This window comes from Sycon ciliatum, chromosome 1, assembly GCF_964019385.1.
Source record: "Sycon ciliatum chromosome 1, ocSycCili1.1, whole genome shotgun sequence".
NCBI classification, from domain to species: domain Eukaryota; kingdom Metazoa; phylum Porifera; class Calcarea; order Leucosolenida; family Sycettidae; genus Sycon; species Sycon ciliatum.
In genome coordinates this window covers 63,211,605-63,227,022 of record NC_088643.1, presented here as the reverse complement: position 1 = coordinate 63,227,022, position 15,418 = coordinate 63,211,605, and the positions used below count along the sequence as shown (strand labels likewise).

Below are 15,418 nucleotides of genomic sequence, written 5' to 3'. Positions count from 1 at the left end.
AGTAGTATCAGGCAGAATGAAAGCCTTGGAAGTGCACAAATACAGCCACGACCGCCACAAAAATTGGACGACCGCCACAAAAAAATTCTCATTGCTCTACCTCCTTGAAGGGTGAAAGTTACCAGTTATCCTATAGCGATGTCAGTTTATGCCTGTTGGAACCCCCCACAGCCCGCACGAAATACCTTTCAAATAATTCCAGGATGCAATTGCAGCTCCAGACAGGAGGAAGAAGAACACCGTGAAAAATAACGGCAACGATGCCCAAACTCTCGGGAAACGGCTGAATTCTTCCTGAAGATGTTAACATTGAATAGCCATCGATTACAAGCGTGGTTTGGTGACTTTAGAACTGTTTTGAGACTTAGAACGAAGCGATATCTCAAATTTGATGGAATTGTTACCTGTCAAATGCGTGGGCGAGCAGGCCAGCTGACTGGTTATGCATGAACATGCATGAGCATGCATTGATTTTTCATGGTTCACGTGCAGAAAACTACATGTAAGTAATACTAATAGTTGCCGCGATCCAAGTGCAGCTAACAGCCGTGAGCGGGTCTGGCATGCGCTTTGAAACGCCCACTCACTGTGCGACTTTGACCTGGAGAAGTCCATGTACATGTATTTAGTCCATCGAGAGCCAGTACCCATGGTACTGACAGTAGGATGACGGCTTGGAGTGAAATTTCCACATTTCCTGCCATTCTGTGTGCAGCGGTAATACTACACATATATATACTACATTGTACACAGTGACTGTTAGGCATATGCGGGTAATGCCGGCAGAAAAATTGGCAGAATTCGGTGCTTTTTCTGGTAAGTTTCATGCATGTTTGGTATGTGGATAAAGAAAATTTAATGGAGCAGAATTCGAGGAATTGCCCGCCATAAGGTTTGTGTGGTTCTGCCAATTTCACTGCTTTTCGAGCAGAATCTGCCACCTTTTCGAGCATTATCCGCCAATGCCTACACAGTAAACAGTGTAGAATCACACATTGGCAAGACTTCCCCACTCCCAGGTGCCTGCTTGGATTCGTACATGAGAAAACAAGCTGTGACAGACTGGTTCCTTTCTACTCCCTTCACTGCAGGCAGAATTGTTATGGCCTGGCTATCAGCTGAGCTGCTCGTCCGGCTTACCTTTTGCAAATGCCTACCACCCCTACTACTGCCTACTGCCTACCGGTAGTACCCCTGCCTACAACTGCCTGCCAGTAGTACTACTGTCTACTCCCTACACCTGCCCACAACTGCCTACCACCGCCAGCCACTCACTACAACTGCCTTGGCTTAGGCCCCATCACTCTCTGCCACTGTCTACCACTGCCTACCACCGCTGGAGAAAACTAGAAGTAGCAGTTCATGAAGTAAGTTGTGAATCGCATTCATTGTCTTACTTGTGCCTGTTTGCTGGTACCCGTCGCGAGTGAGCGAGTGAATCAGGATATACAATGTACAATGTACAATTGTAGTGGACTGGACGTCTGAACAGTCTGGTCACAGGTGCAGCAAGCAGTCCGGTCAGGGATGCGACATGCTCTATGTGTAGCTAACGCTAGTTGCACAGTGAGTAATCAACACACAGGTTTGTCAACTCTGCACTGAGCCATACTGGAAAGGAGCGGGCAAGGCAGAAGCCGACCAGAGCATCGCCTCAGCCAATGAGAATCTGAACACGGGACTGGAAGCTTGTGTTCTGCAAGCTCAGAATGTAGCGTCGCAACGTAGCAACATAACTGGAATGATGCTACACAAGAGTAGCAACCAATGTGCCATCGTCCACATATTAAAACTGTAGCTTGGTGATCGCCAATGTCTTGGCAATGTCTTGGCATTGGTCTCTTCGATCTTTCGAGAATCGCGACTTCGGAGGGACCGAGTCGCAGACCCATCTTAGCTCAGCGGGATTTTCGAGGAATGTCCTCCTGGCCCGAGAACGTTTAGTCCACTTCTTCACCACGGACCACAAGAAAACCTACAAGTACAACTACACTTCATCCACTATGAAAATGTAATTGTTGTGAGCTAGATTCGCCGGGAAACACGGACTCCAAAAAAGTTGGGGACTCTACCACATACATGTGCATGACGTGGTGAGAGGGAACCTAGTAGTAGTACCTAAGTATCCTAACCTGATAACTTCATGTACTAGTACACCGTACATTTACATGTACCTTGAAGACATGTAGGGAAATTTCCCTGCCGCCTGACAAGTGCCGCAAGACTGACATGATGACAATACAAAGTCTCTATCAAACCGATGGCGATGTGTCGTGTACTCTTGTACTACTATTAGTATTACTCCTATTTCAAGTACATCTAGTAGTAGTACTATTACTAGGAACTTTATTAGGAAGACAGCGGGTTGGACGAGAAGTATGACATGTTTTTGTATAATAAACATGGTTTCAGAGACTTTTCTCGGACTTTCCCAATAATTGTTGCAGGGGAAATTACCCGGTATGCAGATGAGCTGCAGTCATGCTCCGACCACTGAGCTATCTATAATAATCGACTACTCTACCTCTACATGACATGTACATAAGTCATTGTATAATAATCATGAGACTGAACGACGATGCAAACTTGCAAAGTCACCGGGAAGAGACATGTCACGTGACAACAGACTATCGTGTACATGTAGCAGCAGTGCGAGTTGTTGCGATAATAATTGTCCATGCCATGATGTCATCAGTGTCAGGGAAGTGATCCCTTATACAAAGTCATGTAGGCTACTGGGAGTGGGAACACTACTGTGATCGGATGGCAAATACTCTGGTTGAACTGTTGATACATGTACTTCAAGTACGTAGCAACATCACAACTCATTATCATCAATTCATCATCATCATCAAGAAAAGAACCACAAGGCTACATGCTGGAGCTTCAAGGTTCTGAGGGAAGAAGACGAAGACACAAGTTTCAGATAAAGTCAAACACCGCCAGTGCAAGTGCAAGACAGGAAAAAATGAAGTCGACATGATGATGCTGCTGCAGGAAAGCCTCTATATACAATGTAGAGCAGGAAGAAAGTGAAAAATAGAAAAGTAAATTATTGTGTCCGTTCCAGAAGGGAACTCACGACGGCCGCTAACACCCAGTAAACTCTAGCGACAGATGCAGTGCCTACGAAAAGAAAGTGACAGAACCTAGTTATTTTGCAATCTCTAACAAAAATGGTATAGAGCAGAGCAGAACGAAAACAATAGCAATAAAAATGAATAAAATATGAATTTGGAGCATCAAATATGGCAAATATATATTTTGATATATTTTTGATATAATTATTTTGACATATTTTTGATATAATTATTTTGATATAATTATTTTGATATATTTTTTGATATATTTTCATATATTTCTTTACTTTTCAGGGCTCAATTCTGGAATAATGCAGCTGAGGCGTGCTTGTAAAAATCCTTTTCAATAATTTTCAGGATCGGGCAGTTGCAATGTACAGCAGAGGATAGTATTGATTTGCTGCTACATTTTGATATACATGTATACTTCAGAGTTATGGCTAGTTGTGTAGTTGGCCTGGCAAGGTGTATAACGCCTTAGGGGTAGATTATCGATCGGTTATATGGTTGTGCATGGTTTGTATTCTTCCGTAGTATCATCTGTTGTCAAGAGATTGGTGAGGACTTGGTATAGAGACGGGTTTCGGCCAGGTTTATGGCACCGCTGTCTTTAATACCTTTGAAAATAATTATTATTATCATGTTCAACTGTCTTCCTAATCGTCATACTCGTCCAGCCGATGTTACCCTCACCCTGCAAATAACCAGCTCATCTCTCCCGTAGCTCCACCTCTCCTTCCGTCATGACCGAGCATCAACTATCTCAACTTTCATTTTTTATCAGAGCAATATCCATAGCCTGCACAGTCATGGCTGCTAAAATCCAGAAGTCATGACTTCGTAACATGCATAATGTACAGTCACGTGCGCGGAGTTTTGTGGACTACCCGTCACTACTATGATCTCATCCGCCCCATGACACCTGATAAAGGCTGATTCACTCGCATCTTCTGCTACATGTACTGTATCAGTGTGAGAAAGAACTTTGAAAAAGACGATTTCGAGCACACAATAATGTATTGCCATGATTCCTACCCTGCTTTTCATTGAAAACACTATCTGCATGACCTCCAAACCCTTTACCATGTAGACCACCAGCACTGATCAGCTGCGTTCATTGTACACAATTGTGTAGCCTACATACTAGAACTGTGGTACAACCATGTATGTAGTTATGCTCCTACATGTACCTCCGAAAGGATGCCAAATTATGCTCCAAATTTCAACCAACAAATTATGCCAATAATTATGCCCGCATAATCCGCCGGTGCCTAGCTAGTAGTGGCCAATCTGCTTCAACAGGTTCATTCAGAAATCCGCCTGACGGATTCCACAAAAAATATTTGTGGTGCATAATGTATTTGCGAGAGGGGCAAATGAAGAATACAATGGCTGTGCATGTGGAGTCGTGAGAGCCTTTCACGACTCCCTGTTTGTGCCGAAATCAGGGAGTCTTGAAATACGACTCCCTGGCCCAAATAATATTTCTATTCCGGGATTGTGAGATCATCCATCATCACGAACATCACACTAGCTACACAACCTGCACAGATGTTTGGGATCGAAGCCGTTCAAAAATAATGGGCAATACATTGGCTGGCTCACAGTCACAGTGGGGTCCGGAAGGCAGCATGTAGAGAACGGTAACAGTTAGAATACCGTCACAAGCGGTTGTATGACTGTGATATCTCCTCTCTAGTCTGGCTACCTGCTTCACTTTTTTTACTTAGCATACACCACTGAGCGCATCCCGCCGCTGCTTCCTTATACAGTCGTCCCTCTCTAATCCGGCACCTTTTGCAACGGCATTTTCTGCTGGATAAACAAGGGTGCTGGATTATAAAATCCTGCCCTCCAACCCGGCCCACCAATTAACGTACATGTTTGTGTCGTACGTCAAAACGTAGGGATTTTCTGTGTCAATCCAAGTACTGTAATTTCACAAATTTTCGGTGTACTTTTATCTTCGGCACTTTCGGTGTGTCTGTTTCATACCTAAAATTTCAATACACCGAACAAACTCTAACGCACATAATCCAATAGGGAACTGCTTCTCTGTACCGAAAATTTCTGGTCATCTTACCTGGCCTGTTGCCCTCATACCGAAAATATTGAGCACCGAAAATTTCTGAAATTAGAGTACTTCGTGGAATGCATATCTATAACATACACTTGGGAATACGAGTGCATAGGATATTCCCAAGTGTATGTTACATGTGTTGTGTATGTTACAATGCTCCCTGACGGTATGCGATGTACAACTGCTGGATTAGAAAATCGAATTGTGTACAGTTTGAGTGATTTGTTCCAGAAAATCGCTGCTGGAGGCGGAATTCAAGTGCCGGATTAAAGCGTAGAAAATGAACTGAAAAATCCGCTTTGCCAGAAAGTGTGCTGGTTTGCAAGGGTGCTGGATAAACAAGTGCCGGATTAGAGAGGGACGACTGTATTGTTATAATAATTATTACTCAAGTCTGTGGACAGCAACTGTTTCGCTCTGTTAAGAGCTCATCAGCACAGCTCAGAGGACCGAAGCGCAGCTCTTCGCAATGAAATACGTTTCCGTGAAGCAAAGCATTTATAAAGAGCTGCAAACCCCGCCAAGAGTGCTCGAAATGCTCCAAGACGGCAAGAGCAGTGAGCGTTGCACAAGGCGAGCGGCAAGGGTTCGGGCTAAGGTAAGAGTGCTCAACCTAACGACATTGCTGACGCTAGGGAGCATAATTTTTTTTTTTTAATTTCGGCCAGTCGGCTAACATCATTTCGTCTTGGGGGTTAGACAAGGGGAAGTAGCCATGTAGGGGCGTTAGCCCGCCTTTCGGCACCGGGAGTTGCAGCTCGCTCGACTTGACTCTACTGAGTGCAGAGGACCCACACCTTGATCTGGTGAGCTGCGTCGTGGGGATTTTGCAGTCAGATGTGCGGGGCCTGCTGGCGTGGTGACCAGGTTGTACGAGCAGCTGTGCAGTCTTCTTCCGTGACCCTAGTTGGAGACTTTAATGTAAATATGGACCCAGCCCATCCGGCACCCCAGCACAAACACCTCACCGACCTCTGTGCTGCGTTTGGCCTCCAGAACATCGTCATGCAGCCGACCCGTGAAACTCCACAGTGCCCTGAAGGCACGATGATCGATCTCATATTGACCAACCCGGCGCTAGTGTCCCTAGCAACGGTTGTGCCCACTGATATTAGTGACCACAGCGCTGTGGAAGCCATTATTCAGCTTGCCGTTGACGTTCCACCCGCGTCATCCACGACGTCGCGGCTGACCAGGAATATACGTGGCGTTGACATTAACTCTTTTCGGCAAGATATCCTTGAGGCTTCTCTACATGATTTTTCGGATCACAATGATGTAAATCACATGTGGAAAGAGTGGCACACTAAGTTCCTGTACGTTTTGGACAAGCATGCCCCGCTGCACAACTCTAAGCCTTCCCGGAGGGCGATACCTCCCTGGTCTGACAGAGAGCTGCACCAGCTCGAACAGTGTAAACGGCGGCTGCACAGCCGTTGGCGGAAGGATAGGACAAACGGCACACTGTATGCAGAGTTTAAACAAGCACGTAGCACTGCTCGGAACGCGTATCGGCGCAAGCGAAACGAGTACTTCTCCCGTCAGTGCGAAGAAAATGTGGCCAACCCTAGGAAGTCTTGGGCCATTCTAAATGCAGTCACTGGGCGTTCACGTCGCCGCCAAGATCCTAGTTGTAGCATCAGCGAGGTGGCCGACACGTTCCACTCCATTGTCACCGATCCCAACCGTCCTGAACAACTCTGTACCCCGCACGGTCCCGCTGGACCCGTCTCCTTGACCGAACTTGATCCTGTGACTCCTGCTGACGTCCGACGTCTCCTTGAGAAGTTGGATGCGCGGAAAGCCACAGGTAGTGACGGCATACCGGGCTCTCTGCTACAGCAGTGTTCTGACTTGCTTTCATATTCTCTTGCTGTGCTGTTCTGCACCTCGCTGAGGACTGGAACCATTCCATCCGCATTTAAATTGGCGTCTGTCGTGCCACTGTACAAGGCCGGTGACCCATCAGTCCCCACCAACTATAGACCTGTATCCCTTCTCCCAATAGTGTCCAAGTTGCTGGAGAGGGTAGTGCAACACCAGTTAGTTCGTCATTTGGACTTGACCCAGGCATTACCCGAAACACATTTTGCCTTCCGCAAGAAATGTTCCACGGAAGACGCCCTCTGTGTGCTGACTGATAATCTGCAGAAGGCGAGAGACAGTGGCAAGACCACAGGGCTGTGCCTATTAGACATGTCGAAGGCTTTTGATAAAGTGCACCACGACAAGTTAATTCAAGACCTCCTTGCGGTTGGAATTTCTGGAAAAGCCCTTAGTTGGTTCGTCGACTACTTGTCCGGCCGCAAGCAGCAGATCCTCATCTCGCCTTCAACCAGCCCTGCTCTGGCTTGCACCTGCGGAGTGCCCCAAGGCTCTGTTCTCGGCCCTGTCCTCTTCAGTATATACACACGCGATGTCCCTTTGGTTTCCTCGCCTGTGCCAAGTGTACAATTTGCAGATGACATAGCCCTGTACGACTCCCAGGCCTCAGCGGCGGAAGCGTCCAGAACCCTCACCACAGCGGCAACTGCTCTGGCCGGTTGGCTGAAGTCCCGAGGCCTTATCTTGAACGCCACCAAGAGCCAGGTTCTGACTATCTCTCCCCAGCAGCATGTACAGGAAGTAACAGTCAAAAGCGGCGACTGTCTCCTCCCCTCGGCGTCTTCTGCGCGCTACCTCGGCGTTCACCTTGACAATCGCCTAGATTGGGACACCCATGTAAACTATGTGGTCACCAAGGTTGCCAAGAAAATTGGCGCCTTGTGGCGGGCACGCCGAAGCCTATCAAGACGCTCTCGTCAGGTGTATGTGAAGGCGGTCATAATGCCCGACCTGCTTTATGGCTCCTGCTGTTTTTCAGCCGCAATGCGAGAGGGTCAACTGAAACGACTGCAAACCACGCAAAACAGAGCCATCCGCTGTATCGATGGCAACCCGCCCCGGACAGCCATGCAGCCGCTGCTCACTGCTCACTCCCTGTACCGTGTCAGCGAGCTCTACAGGCAGAAAATATTGATCACCATCTGGCGGTGCATCAACGCCCGCACCAGCCCTGTGCTCGCCCAGCTTCTGACCCCGGCACAAGGCACCCCTACCCGCCATCAGCAGTCAAATGGCCTACTAAGCCAGGCAAACCGTAGCCGCCGCGGTCAGCGGAGATTTTCTGTTGCTGGTGCTCTGCTGTGGAACGCTCTCCCTGGTGAGGTCCGCACAATTACCCGGCTACCTGAGTTTAAGCATGCATGTGTACCATACGCCTGTAGGGAGTAGTTCGAGTTGCTGCTGATTGCTCTGCTCTCCCTCCCCGTGCAGTTCAGTAACCCGCACGTAGTATCACAGATACATCGTATTCTCTCTCTCCCCCCGTTTACCCGCAGTTATTAGTATCCTATTCTCTTACTATGTGCTTCCATAGCTTTACTATGTTCTTCCATAGCCACTTCTAGGCTAAGCCTTCGCCGTCATTTTATTGGGTCGTCATCCCGTTTGAATGTGCGAAGTGAAATAAAAACCAACCAACCAACCAACCAACCAACCAGGTGATTTGGGAACCCAGGAGCACGTGACCACTTGTTCAACCATGTTCGATTGGGAATAAAGGAGGAACGCTGCATCGCAGCCTTTTCGGACCAAAACCAGTCGACTCAGCGTCCAAAAGACTACAACATATGGGCCAATCGCGGTCATCTGTGCTTTTATAAGAACGAAACGGCGCTTTTAGTGACATTTTGCATACAAATCCCCATCTAGTAGGGCGCAGTCACCCAGTTTCGGTGGAAGTGCGCGAGTTCGATTGGGATTCAAGTAGGAAGGGAGCGTCTCAGCTTTCTCGGACCAAGACCATTCGACTCAGCACCCCGAAGACTACACCTGGTGAAATTTTAATTTTTGCCTTAACTTCCCCTTTAAGAGCTCATCAGCACAGCTCAGAGGACCGAAGCGCATCTCTTCGCAATGAAATACGTTTCCGTGAAGCAAAGCATTTTTATAAAGAGCTGCAAACCCCACCAAGAGTGCTCGAAATGCTCCAAGACGGCAAGAGCAGTGAGCGTTGCACAAGGCGAGCGGCAAGGGTTCGCGCTAAGGTAAGAGTGCTCAACCTAACGACATTGCTGACGCTAGGGAGCATAATACTCAAGTCTGTGGACAGCAACTGTTTCGCTCTGTTAAGAGCTCATCAGCACAGCTCAGAGGACCGAAGCGCAGCTCTTCGCAATGAAATACGTTTCCGTGAAGCAAAGCATTTTTATAAAGAGCTAGCTGCAAACCCCGCCAAGAGTGTTCGAAATGCTCCAAGACGGCAAGAGCATTGAGCGTTGCACAAGGCGAGCGGCAAGGGTTCGCGCTAAGGTAAGAGTGCTCAACCTAACGACATTGCTGACGCTAGTAGGGAGCATAATACTCAAGTCTGTGGACAGCAACTGTTAATAATTATTATGATGATGAAAGAACAAGTCCATGTCCAAGCGCTTACCAGTAATGTTGCGAGCAGTAGCAAGCCCATCCGACACAGTTTGCCCTTCTCCTACGCGAATCTGTCCCGCTGCAAGGAGCAAGAAGGCGGCACATGTAAAGAGAATGCCGATCCTAGCCATGTTCGATTGAGATCTGGAGACGTTGGGAGTGCTGTCTGCTACGAAATTGAACGCCGCTCTCCTCTGGCCAAAACTACCCAAAGCCGCACTTCCCTGCCACTTTTATAGCAGGGGTATTCGCTCCTTTGCAGCCGACCAGCGATCCCGATCCCGCTAATCTGCTTGCGAGACATTGCTGACTAGATGACCGGACCTATTTCTTCCCGCTTCAGACACGTGTAGCGCACGTAACGTAGATCTACAAGACGTACTCGTCGTGCACAGGCCTAGGTCTAGGAGAATGGAGGCTAGCACTTCTTTCCCTCCGAAGGACCATCATTGCGCAATTGCGTGTCTTTGGCACAGCTTCTCGTCCAGCCTCCAAGTTCTGGGCTGGGGGTTTTGAGGCCGCTCAGGCGTCCTGTCACCATGGTCACGAACCCGGCACGCACTGCACTGATTGTCATCTATTCATGCATGCCAGTCATGGTATGTGGCAACATGCTAGCACTGTCGGAGGCTCTGAGCATGCCGCTATACCATGAATGCTGTGAAAAGGTTCAACAAAATGACTCATAACCGCAATCAATTGATTGCCGTTATCAAATTATTGTCTCCTCGCCGTGTGTTTAAAATTACTCATTCCAAGTCTTTTCATTTTCCTAAGGCCGGGGTCGTCATTTAATATCGATGTTTTTTTAGAGAAGAAATTCGTTCGTTTGGGGGGAGGGGGTTTGGGCCCTGTTCGTCTCGTCTTTGCAGAAACAGATATCGAACTCTATCTATGGACGGGCGCTGTTCGAAGATGTAGTTTATGACCTACACAAAGTGAAAGTCAACCTCGTGAGCATAGCCATGGCAAGGTTGTGCGACCGTGACAACATAAACCTAGGTGTATGGTGAAATAGAGTGGCAGCTGGTCACGTTTCATGAGGAAATTGAACTTCATTAAAAAATATCGATCCCTTGCATAAACATGTGTGTGTTCGTTTTGAGGGGGGAGAAATGAACAAATATCGTCTTGAAAAAAAGTAATTAGTTGCACAGTGTCTCATTTCCGCTCCTTTATTGGCTGTTTTTGGCATGATCATCGTGATCATTATCCACAAGAACTCGCTCATTTTGAGTTGCGAGATAAGCAACTTTTGGAGCTTTTTCTGAAAATATGGATGCGATTTCAGCAACTTTCACTTGTTTTGGCATGGTTGCCAAAAGCATAAGTTGCAAAATATTTTGGCATCCTTGGGAAAGGGCTACTACTACATGCTGGAGCTTCAAAGTTCTGAGGGAAAAAGAAGAAGACACGAGTTTCAGATAAAGTCAAACGCAGCCAGTGCAAGCATATGTACAACTGTACAAGACAGGAAAAATGATGATGATAATGATAATGCTGCCGGAAAGCCTCTATTTAGAGCAGGAAGAAAGTGAAAGAACTGAGTTATTTTGCAATCTCTAAAAAATGGTGTAGTGTAGAGCACATGCATAACAAATAGAATAAAATATAAATGAATAAAATATGAAGTTGGAAGCATCAGCTTATATTAATAATATGGCTAGTATAATTTTTTTTCAAATTTGGACTTCACGGAGAATTTCAAAGTTTTAGGAAATAAGATACTGGTTCGAGTCCCGGTGGTGTGACTGATGATTTTTTCTTTCTTTCATATCTGGCTTGCAATTGTTGGGTTTCGGAGAGAAAAGAGCAGTGCGTGGAATGTGGCCTCTAATTTCCTAAAAGTATAATTTTTGATATATTATTTAAAAAATCACACTGTTGTGAATTAGTGTGTTAAAAAAACTCATATTATTTCTTTACTTTTCAGGGCGCAATCCGAAATAATGCAGCAGAGGCATGCTTGAAAACACTTTTTTTCAATATTAGGATCCGGCAGTAGCAATGTACATGGTATACGTATAGCTGAGGATAGTATCGATTTATACGAGATACATTTTCATATACACGTATGCTTCAAAGTTATGGCTGGTTGCGTTGTTGGGCTGGCAAGGTGTATAACACCTTAGGGGTAGATTATCGATCGGTTATATGGTGTGCATGGTTTGTATTCTTCCGTAGTATCATCTGTTGTCAAGATATTGGTGAGGATTGGTATAGAGACGGGTTTCGGCCGGTTTTATGGCACCGCTGTCTTCAAACACCCACCATGAATACCACACTTAGGAAGCACGCAACCAGGACACAGAGGATGCTTGCATTCTGCGTGGCACCAGCTGAGTCATCGTAGGCCAGATGACCCACATTCAGCCCTGTGCAGAGTAAACATGCCCGATATAACACAGTAAACCAGTCATTATCACTGATGTTACAGACCATCTGGCGTACATACATGTTCATGTACATATACATGTATGTGCACACTCATGTTCACAGGCATGTGCACACATGTGTGCGTGCGTATGTATGCGTGCGTGTGTGTATGTGTGTGTGTGTGTGTGTGTGTGTGTGTATGTGTGTGTGTGTGTGTGTGCAGAAACACCCACTTACTGAGGTGTGGTGAGCCCATAAGTGGGATCATTTTCAAGTCCACCCAGAGTTTTGGGGATTTCAGGGGGTGTCGGCCGTTGGGCGGTTCAATAGCCAGTTGAGTCATCTTTCCAAGATTCCTTTTGAGTCTCTCTCCCCTCTCCCGGGGAGACCCACGTGACCAGTTTTGGCAGTGAGCAACAAGTACAAGTGTGTGTGTGTGTGTGTGTGTGTGTGTGTGTGTGTGTATGTGTGTGTGTTAGATCTTCGCCAGCCTAATCCTTCGCAAAAGGCGATAATAGAGATACTGAAGTAGAAGTTATAGTAACGTGTGCTGTGATGCAAGTGTAGCAGTACTCCACCTTACTTTCTGGTATTTCTCTTGTCAATTTTGTGCACCTACACACATGCACTCTTCCCAATACTCCACAACACAACACAACACAGCGTGATCACCAACTTTACAAGCACTAAGGAGAATGTTGACTTTGTATCTGTTAGACGTTCCGACTGCATAGGACAAACAATCAAAATCGACTCACCGCCTCCTGGTGGGGTGTCGATGCCCTCGCCTTGCTCCGAGTCCGTGGGCGTGACGTCTGGCGTCTGGAAAGATTTTTGCACAGATCAAGAAAACTAATTGCAACAATACATCATCAGTTATGGATACTATTGCCGTTCAGTGTGGCAGCGTCCACCTGATTCGTATTGTATTTTAATATTTTACTTGGGCATTCCCAACAGACCCTAAGGTCTTCTTTCAGGGTGCCCAATTTAAGGACAAGTGCAGCAGCTGGCGAGCATGGTTATCACTAGGCATACTCACAATCAATTGTTCACAACACATCTACCAGCAACTGACTCATGCATAGTTCCAATAACATGAAAGCTTTCGTCAAAGACATACAGTTATCCTGCGTGTTCTAGTGTTATCCCCTGTGGCTCGCACGATTTCTTTCTCGCTTGAAATCGGAGGTAACATTGTGCTTTTGTTAAAAGGTCTTGCAAGACGAAAGTGAGGTGCAATGAAGTTCACTCACCGGGGCAGGCGTAACTTGAACCAGCTTCTTGCGAAAGTTTAGACACCAGCATGCGATTCGACGCGGTTCTCCGTTGTCCACGACAACCACACATAAGGTGTGATTGCTGAGAGTGTCGTTGACTTGGAGCAGTTCCAGTTTGAGAGGTCCATCTTCACCGCCTCGCAAAACCTTTCTTGGGCTGCACGTACATGCACATCAAAGGGTAATTGCACGTTGAAGCGGTATATAAAGCTAGGAGAGTGACAAGTACAGAGAAATTAGCAACAAACTCGGCCAATATGCTAAAATTAGTACCTGGCTTCATCACTCCACAAGTACAAGTGGAGCGGATCAGTCGAGAGCGCATTGCGGAGTGGTGAAATGACAAATTTGAGGCACGTACCACTTTCCCCCAATGCATAATCCGCAACCAGTTGTTTTGTCACCAAATACAGACATCTACACTGTATTTGGCGTATGAGCCGCATCCCACATTTGACATTGGCCAGATGTATGTGTGTGTATATAATGCGTGTATGTGTATGTGTATGTGTGTGTGTGTGTGTGTGTGTGTGTGTGTGTGTGTGTGTGTGTGTTGTGTGTGTGCAACAAATGGATCAATGAAATGGCTAGGAAATCTCGCTAGGTCGTTGATGCAACACAGCGCCTCAACCCAACTCTCCATGTCTGTCGGCCCCTCACACGAGGGGACATGTAACCGGAAACGGCAATGTTCAGGACAGGACAGGTGTGTGTGTGTGTGTGTGTGTGCGTGTGTGTGTGTGTGTGTGTGGTTTTTTGGTGTGGTGTGGTGTGGTGTAAACCAGGCTGAATAGTGGTGGTCAATCCTTCAGCCTTGCAAGCTGTTGAAAGGCGCAATCCAAGCACAAGCTGCTTTGGCTTCTGCTGTAGCATCGCTATCATCGCCTCCGGCGATGGGCGTCCAATGGTCCAATGGTGTGTGTGTGTGTGTGTGTGTGTGTGTGTGTGTGTGTGTGTGTGTGTGTGTGTGTGTGTGTGTGTGCATTGGTCTTGGTAGTGCTGACAGTTAGTCCAAAATCAGCAGCAGTCGCCTGGAATACAGAGAGTGCAAGCTGAGCACCGTCACGTGTAGTCGCTAACAAGGCTGAATCGTCGGCGAACTGACATTCCCCAAACTTGGTCGATATCTTTCGCGTCCTCGGCTTGCCGAACAAATTTCCGTCAATGCAATAGCGAACCTCCATGCCGACACCAGGAACTGCCGACACTCTCCGGGACCAAACAGTGAAAACGGCCCAGCACTAAAAGCGCCGTTTCGTTCTTATAAAAGCACAGATAACGGCGATTGGTCCATATGTTGTAGTCTTTTGGACGCTGAGTCGACTGGTTTTGGTCGGAAAAGGCTGCGATGCAGCATTCGGCCCATATATCCCGAACGATTTTCGTCAGACACCGCACATTTGCCGCAATCTGACCAGGTACTAAAAAAATAGGGTACGGTCTGGACCCTTGCTTACACGCACACAGTCATAATGTTTTATAGCAGAAATCATACACTGCTCAGCTACCGGATTGTTTTACTATAATATTTTTTAAATATCAGTCAGTCTAGGTCACTTACCGAAGAAGCTCGTTGCTTGGAAGGATGGCCCCGTTACACGTCCCAGGTGAAATGAATATGCCCACGGATGTAGCACTGGGTGGGATGTTGTTCACAAAGAGCTCCAGAGCATAATGGCGACCTGAGCGGGCATGAAGAGTTTTTCGCTGGGAACATGGCGATGGAGAGTACTGAGCTGGATGGATCTTCCCTTTCCAAACCAGATCGACTGAAGTATCTATGCAGACGCGACACAAAGACAAACCATGAAGCACCATATCGACTATGTGCAACTCGCTGATCACGCCAATTACGGTGCATGTACATTATGTTTTACCCTGACCACACTCGAAGAATAAACATCTGAACTCAACTTACATGTACACACCTGGATGGATTTGTGTGCTGGTTTGCGACGCTTGTGGCTCAATGTAGCTGAACCATCGGACCTTATTTGTCAGCTTGGATCACGTGATCCATCCAGCTGCCGCGTGCGGCAAACAGCACAAATAGCGCTAACTCTGGCCTGCGAGCGTTTGCTGGGACTAGCGCGCTAGCGCTCGTGAGTCGTGACATACACAAACGCGCTAGTCAG

General features: G+C 47.0%; 2 protein-coding genes and 1 long non-coding RNA gene across 5 annotated transcripts in view; 1 reads left to right on the top strand and 2 right to left on the bottom strand.

Annotated features, from left to right (window-relative positions):
• The window catches only part of LOC135804812 (uncharacterized), a 14,755-nt gene extending 4,656 nt beyond the window's left edge, over positions 1-10,099 (bottom strand). Inside the window, exon 1 of one of the 2 annotated variants that reach the window (XR_010551083.1) lies at positions 1,398-1,706. Coding sequence is in view for 1 of the 2 variants with exons in the window: in XM_065318772.1 (XP_065174844.1) it covers positions 9,638-9,758 (121 nt within the window). In the remaining variant the exon portion in view is untranslated. Of the gene's footprint in view, positions 1-1,397; positions 1,707-9,637 lie in introns of those variants that run through there. The other variant, XM_065318772.1, reaches the window with a different exon arrangement.
• Positions 1-15,418, top strand: part of LOC135804821 (uncharacterized) — a 187,022-nt gene that overhangs the window by 95,925 nt on the left and 75,679 nt on the right. The window lies entirely within an intron of this gene.
• The window catches only part of LOC135804813 (uncharacterized), a 41,908-nt gene continuing 37,522 nt past the window's right edge, over positions 11,033-15,418 (bottom strand). Inside the window, exons 1-5 of one of the 2 annotated variants that reach the window (XR_010551084.1) lie at positions 15,202-15,240; positions 14,845-15,061; positions 13,260-13,440; positions 12,762-12,825; positions 11,033-12,002 (exon numbers count right to left, since the gene is read on the bottom strand). Coding sequence is in view for 1 of the 2 variants with exons in the window: in XM_065318773.1 (XP_065174845.1) it covers positions 11,887-12,002; positions 12,762-12,825; positions 13,260-13,440; positions 14,845-15,061 (578 nt within the window). In the remaining variant the exon portion in view is untranslated. Of the gene's footprint in view, positions 12,003-12,761; positions 12,826-13,259; positions 13,441-14,844; positions 15,062-15,201; positions 15,241-15,418 lie in introns of those variants that run through there. The other variant, XM_065318773.1, reaches the window with a different exon arrangement.